This window comes from Camelina sativa, chromosome 19 (genome assembly GCF_000633955.1).
Source record: "Camelina sativa cultivar DH55 chromosome 19, Cs, whole genome shotgun sequence".
NCBI lineage: Eukaryota > Viridiplantae > Streptophyta > Magnoliopsida > Brassicales > Brassicaceae > Camelina > Camelina sativa.
Window position 1 is genome coordinate 18,087,145 of NC_025703.1, and position 5,849 is coordinate 18,092,993.

Consider the following 5,849-nt stretch of genomic DNA (forward strand, 5'->3'; position numbering starts at 1 on the left):
CGTTGTTTGAGATTCTGTATTGGGGTTAAAGGGTTTAGAAATTAGATTATTTTGAATGTTAAAGTTGGAACCTTTGATGTTAGGACAGGGGATGATGATGAGTTACTTTAGTCAGATTTGTTTCATTTTGATCTTTTAATCTGTTGTGTTCTTGTTTTATGCAGAGGGGGAGGGGGAAATAAAAAAAAAGATTATGAGTTGGTGAGTTTCAGAAGCATAGATGACGACGATTCGATCGTTGCGTAAACCACCTTCTATAAAACTTGTGTTTCCAACTCTGATCATACTTTTCTTGACATGTTTGTTTTGTATCTTGACAAATTTGCAAACCATATCGTATCTTTTCCGTCCGCTTTGGGATAAACCGCCGCCACCTTTCAAACGGATACCTCATTACTACGCAGAGAATGTCTCCATGGGACATCTTTGTGAACTCCATGGGTGGACACCTCGGTCAGAGCCTAGGCAAGTCTTTGATGCCATCATTTTCAGCAACGAGCTTGACCTTCTCGAACTCAGATGGCGGGAACTAGAGCCTTACGTTTCAAAGTTTGTGATCTTGGAGTCAAACACTACGTTTACAGGGATCCCGAAGCCTCTTTTCTTCGATTCCAATAGGGAGAGGTTCTCGTTTGCAGAGGGTAAGATCGTACACGGAGTGTTTCCTGGGAGAAAGCGTTACAAGGGGCAGCCGTACGAGGACCCTTTTTTGCTGGAGGGGCAACAGCGGGTTGCGATGAACTGGTTGCTCAGAGAAGCTGGGATTTCTGATGGAGATGCGGTGATCATGTCAGATGCTGACGAGATTCCAAGCCCTCACACTGTGAAGTTTCTACAGTGGTGCGACGGGATACCAGATGCAATGCATCTAGAGATGAGGGAATACATGTACTCCTTCGAGTTCCCGGTTGATTACAGCAGCTGGAGAGCCTCTGTCCATCTATATACTAGGAAGTGGACTCAGTACCGCCACTCCCGACAGACAGACTTGATACTATCCGACGCAGGGTGGCATTGCAGCTTCTGTTTCAGACGACTCAGCGATTTCGTTTTCAAGATGAAAGGTTACAGTCATGCAGACAGAGTCAGGCGCAAGGAGTTTTTGGATTATCCGAGGATACAGAGACATATATGTAAAGGTTATGATCTCTTTGACATGCTTCCTGAAAAATACAGTTTCAAAGAGTTGATTAGCAATATCGGACCCATCCAGCGTTCTGCTTCTGCGGTACATCTACCTGCCTTTTTGATTCAGAACGCTGCTCGCTTTCGGTTTCTTCTCCCGGGAGGCTGTATCCGAGAACCCTAGCTGAAGATAATGTACAAAATTAGAGAAGCACTAGTTTCTTGTCACACACCAACTTAATCCGAAACAACGGATAAATAAGAAATAGATCTTTATCCCATCTTGTGTCATTTGTTTTTAATGTTTGCACCATCATCATCATTCATCCCACTCTTGTAGCAATTTAAAGATAAGCAAATATGAAAACGACGCACTGGAGACATAGGAGGTAGGTCACATAGCTTACATAGGGAGACTCATTATGAACGTCAAAATCAGAATCAAGAACGCAATATGACCCTTTTCCCATGGCTGAGCGTTAATGTTGAACTGTGCGGACCTAGAAAGATTTGATTCAGTTAGGAATAATAATATAATATATAGTAATCACATAAACGGTAACAACCTCAATATTGTTAAAAATAAATCAAATAACAAAAATTTAAACATGATACGAAAAGTTGTGTTTCTTTATTGTAATACCGTCCTTATGTTTTGAAAGTAAATGCTTTGAATAGACTGTTGTAAATTGTTGTTTTTTAATGTAAAATGTCCACTTATTTTGTAATTTGTCATATTTTTCTTAACCAAATACATATCAGATTTAACTAGAACATGATTTATCATTAAACTCTCCTTAAAACAAGGTACAAATAATGAAGAGAAAGAGTCTTTAAGTATCCCATTGTGTTTCTCTGCTCTGAATCTGATGTACCTTCGGGACTTTGTAAACTGAATTATCAAAAGAAATATGAATTAGATGATGAAAAAAACTTGTAAGAAGTGAGAGTTTGAGTAGTGTATATATAATAATACTTACTTCCGCAGTAAGATCCTGGGACTAAGAGCAAGTGCAGCAGCGTCCTTCGGTATTATAATTAAAAAGTTAATTCCAAATAAAAAAATTATAGATACTTACATCTGCTCAATGTTTTAATTGTATGTTTTGTTTTTTTCAAGTTTTTTTTAACTTTGTAATTTTCTTATGTTTTTAATGTTAATGTTATATGTTTTATTTTAATTAAAACTTTAATATGTTTTTACATATTTATTTAAATAATTAATTTTTAAAATTTAAAATATTATTATTTTATTCAGAAACCAATTGTGAGGGACACCAATGCTCGTACCAAACTTAAAAACTCTGAAAATAATTTTATTATATTTGAGGGACCAAAATATGAGAGACACCAATGTCCATGCTCTAATAGATCGCCACATGCATGAGAGAGTTTGGAGAGCTTATTTACGTCAAAGTTTTTCAAAAACAGAGTTGTGACGGTTCGGCATATACATTTCATCTTGTCCCTTTGTATACTATCACAACATACTTTTAATAGAAAAACCCAAGGAACACCAAGCATGAGAGAATCGCCACAATAATCATATTCTTCAGAAATCTCTGTCGGAGTACACGAAGCATCATCAACCTGCGAGGATGTTATTCTAGTTACCAACAATGTTACCGTGAGCATAGAGACTATAGTATAAGTTCTCATCATTTTCTCTATTTTTATTCTCGTATGTGCATTTGTCTTTGGAGTATTTACCGATGCTTTGATAAATATATACTGTAAACCGAATGTAAGGAATATTACATTTCACAGTTATAAGGAAAAAAAAATGGTCAATCATTAGAAAATAATTATTTACTCATTTACCTTTTTTTGCATAAAGTACCATATTGAGAATTCAATATCATTGAATTTGTGTTGTAACTTGAAAGTTAGGGAACAAAAAATACAATCCATAAAATTACTTACTCATATATCGTTTAGGTAAAGTCAACATAAACTTGACATTTAATGTAAGGAGTAAGATTTACAATAACATAAAAAATAAAAAATGTTAATATTTCACATCATTTTCACTTTCTTCCACCTAATCATTCAACATTCAATTCAATTTTAACTTCTCCAATAGTTTTTTTTAATAAAATTCAACATCTTACCCTACTATTTTATATTTCTCTATTCTTATTTCTATTTTATGATTTATAATTATATATTAAATAATAATTATCAATTAAAACTAAATTAATATAATTTTAAATTAAATAATTTTTATATAAATTTATTTTTGTAATTTATAATTAAAAAAATTTAATTTTTGGAAGTAAAATGAAGAAGTTTAAACACACACAAAAAAAATTGGTCCAAGGAAAATAGAAAATTCTAATAAAAATTGATATTTTTTTCTATGTCCAAATAAAGCTAGACTAGTCTCTATTTATAGATTTTTTAAAATGATGAATTTTGATGTACTTTTTATTTTATAAAAAAAATAATTAATATAAAATAATTGAGCTAAAATAATTAGGATGAAATAAAATCTCACAAAAATCAAATGGATACAACCCATTCACCTTCTTCTCTCATACTTCGCCACGTGTCAATGTAGATCCCGCTTTTTCAGATTCAACCAGCTGAATCTATTCAACTCAGTTTAATACACGTATGATTTTTAGCAAATTCAACATGTCCATACTTACCAAAAAAAAATTCAACATGTCCATTGCATGAATTAAACGGTTGAAAATTTTATTGAACACCCTCATTGTACATAGTCATAAGAGTATAGGCAAAGCATTCAAGTGAACTTTTTATCTTTTATTTTTAAAAACTCTTTTATAATCAAGTAAAAAAATCTATTTTGAAACAAAGATTTAGGACATTCACTACACAATTGAATTTATTTGTCGTACTCTTATGAGATATTGGTGATGATAGGTTAAACGTACGCGAATGTGAGGTAGGAAATTTAACCACTGGGGAATAAATCAAGCTAGGCGTTTCATCTCCCGAAACAAAATAGAACAACTATGACATATTCTGGAGAGAACTTTCAAACTCATATATGTCTTTGTCAATCGTCAGAAAGGCCCATGTCTACTACTATTACTGGCGCATCGACCTTACAAGATTTTAACATAGTAAATCCAATATCGTTTCATTTAAAATAAAAAAAAAAATAGAATCTACATGTACACCTTTTTCTTAATGAAAAATGATTGACACAAGTATTTAATATTCTTGAAATCATAACGGTTTGAACCAAATTTTTTTCATGTTTACTATAAAATGTAATGGGATAAATAAAAGTACCTTTTTCCCTGGCTTACTAGTATAAATTTCATGATTGAGTAGCAAAATCGACAAGCTTGAAAAATAGAAACATAATGAGAAATGAATCATTTAGAATTGAAGGAATATGGTTTGAAGCTTTATTCACTTCTTTTTCTTCTTCTTCTTGGATACTTTTTGTCCACTAGAGCCACCACAAACAATGGAACACTCAATGCCACAAATGTTACCAAAACAAGAAAACAATCCATAATCTCCTCCTTTCTTGTTGTTCCTCCCACCTTGCTTCGCGAGCGGAGCTCCAACCATCTGGGTATTTCTTGGGACGATTTCATTGGGCTTGTAATTTGATTTAGGGTTGAAGTTAGAGTTTGTTTTATACTCAGAACTTGGTTGATAACTTGAACCCACGTCTACAACCACTGGTAGATTGGCTTGCCACCTTTCTAGCTTAGAACGAAGACCCTCAACGCTTCGTTCACCAACACTTATCACAGTACTTTCCGCATCTTTCCCTGTAAGAGCCTTCTCCTTTGCAATTTGGGCAGCAACCACTGAGGCTGAAGGACCCAAATCAGACTCTGTAATAATGATCGGTCTTGACCTCATTGGTGTTCCATATTCAATATTGTTTCTTTTGGGAGTATATGCTGTCTTGTTCCTTGGCCTCATCGGTGTCCCATACACGATTTGTTGTTTTTTTTGCCTCAACAATGTATTTGGTGTTTTCCTCTGGTGCTCGTACACAACCATCTGAGAGTCAGATGAAAACTCATCTTTCTCAAAACCTGAGTTTGTAGTAGAACTCACACGGGATTGTGTCACCTTCCTTGGCGAATCCACCATTGAGCTTGTATCACTTTTAGACCGTCGAAGCCCTACAGGTTTTGGAGATATGTTTTTCTTGTGAAACAACAAATCGTCTTCAAACAAAAGAGGCATGCTTTGGCCCGAGTTATCGATAAGCCCTACCGCAATGTTTAGGAGGCCGTGAGGGCGGCCCGAGGCACGAAGAACCTCTAGGGTAACAAATCTCATAGCTGAAGAAGGGCTGACAAGGTCACTTATTAAGGCTTGTACCGTGCCAACATGAATGTCTTTGAACCAATGTAATGCATAGATCTCTATAACAACTATTGATGTGGCATCGTAGAGTGCTTCCTCATCAAGACGAAACACAAACTTGTCGTTCCATGTAGGGCTTGTTCCACCCGTATTGTCGACTCGAGTCGTCAATTTACGCTCTGGATCAATCCAAGCGATAGCATATGTCTTCATACACCGTGCCACAGGCGCTAATTCTTGGGCCGAAATAATATTCAGCTCCAAGATTTGACAAGGTGCAAGAAAAGACATTTTGTTCTTTCTTGCCAAAACTAAATCTGAGGGAAACCAAAGCAAATGGAGAGGATGAAATTTATTTTCGTGGTGGATACAAAGACAGTTCCGTCGTCGTCCTTGGAGGGGACGACGAAGGAAAG

The 5,849-nt window shown here is 35.2% G+C and overlaps 3 protein-coding genes across 3 annotated transcripts; 1 reads left to right on the forward strand and 2 right to left on the reverse strand.

The window, feature by feature from the left end:
- LOC104766619 (beta-1,4-mannosyl-glycoprotein 4-beta-N-acetylglucosaminyltransferase-like) lies at positions 7–1,410 on the forward strand. Its single transcript, XM_010490533.2, has one exon. The coding sequence runs from the start codon at positions 221–223 to the stop codon at positions 1,307–1,309; it is 1,089 nt and encodes a 362-aa protein (XP_010488835.1). The 5' UTR covers positions 7–220; the 3' UTR covers positions 1,310–1,410.
- LOC104767943 lies at positions 1,959–2,787 on the reverse strand. Its single transcript, XM_010491903.1, has 3 exons — positions 2,497–2,787; positions 2,106–2,133; positions 1,959–2,017 (listed from the first exon to the last, which is right to left on the reverse strand). Exons 1-3 carry the CDS (start codon positions 2,785–2,787, stop codon positions 1,959–1,961), a joined length of 378 nt encoding a protein of 125 aa, XP_010490205.1.
- Positions 4,247–5,843, reverse strand: LOC104766620. Its single transcript, XM_010490534.1, has one exon. The coding sequence runs from the start codon at positions 5,722–5,724 to the stop codon at positions 4,513–4,515; it is 1,212 nt and encodes a 403-aa protein (XP_010488836.1). The 5' UTR covers positions 5,725–5,843; the 3' UTR covers positions 4,247–4,512.

Coding starts and splice junctions, on each gene's coding strand:
- LOC104767943 (XM_010491903.1), bottom strand. CDS start 2,787: ATGATGAGAACTTATACTATAGTCTCTATGCTCACGGTAACATTGTTG. Junction 2,134..2,496: donor TCTCTCATGCATGTGGCGAT/CTATTAGAGCAT, acceptor CTGCTGCACTTG/CTCTTAGTCCCAGGATCTTA. Junction 2,018..2,105: donor CCCAGGATCTTACTGCGGAA/GTAAGTATTATT, acceptor TTGATAATTCAG/TTTACAAAGTCCCGAAGGTA.
- LOC104766620 (XM_010490534.1), bottom strand. CDS start 5,724: ATGTCTTTTCTTGCACCTTGTCAAATCTTGGAGCTGAATATTATTTCG.
- LOC104766619 (XM_010490533.2), top strand. CDS start 221: ATGACGACGATTCGATCGTTGCGTAAACCACCTTCTATAAAACTTGTG.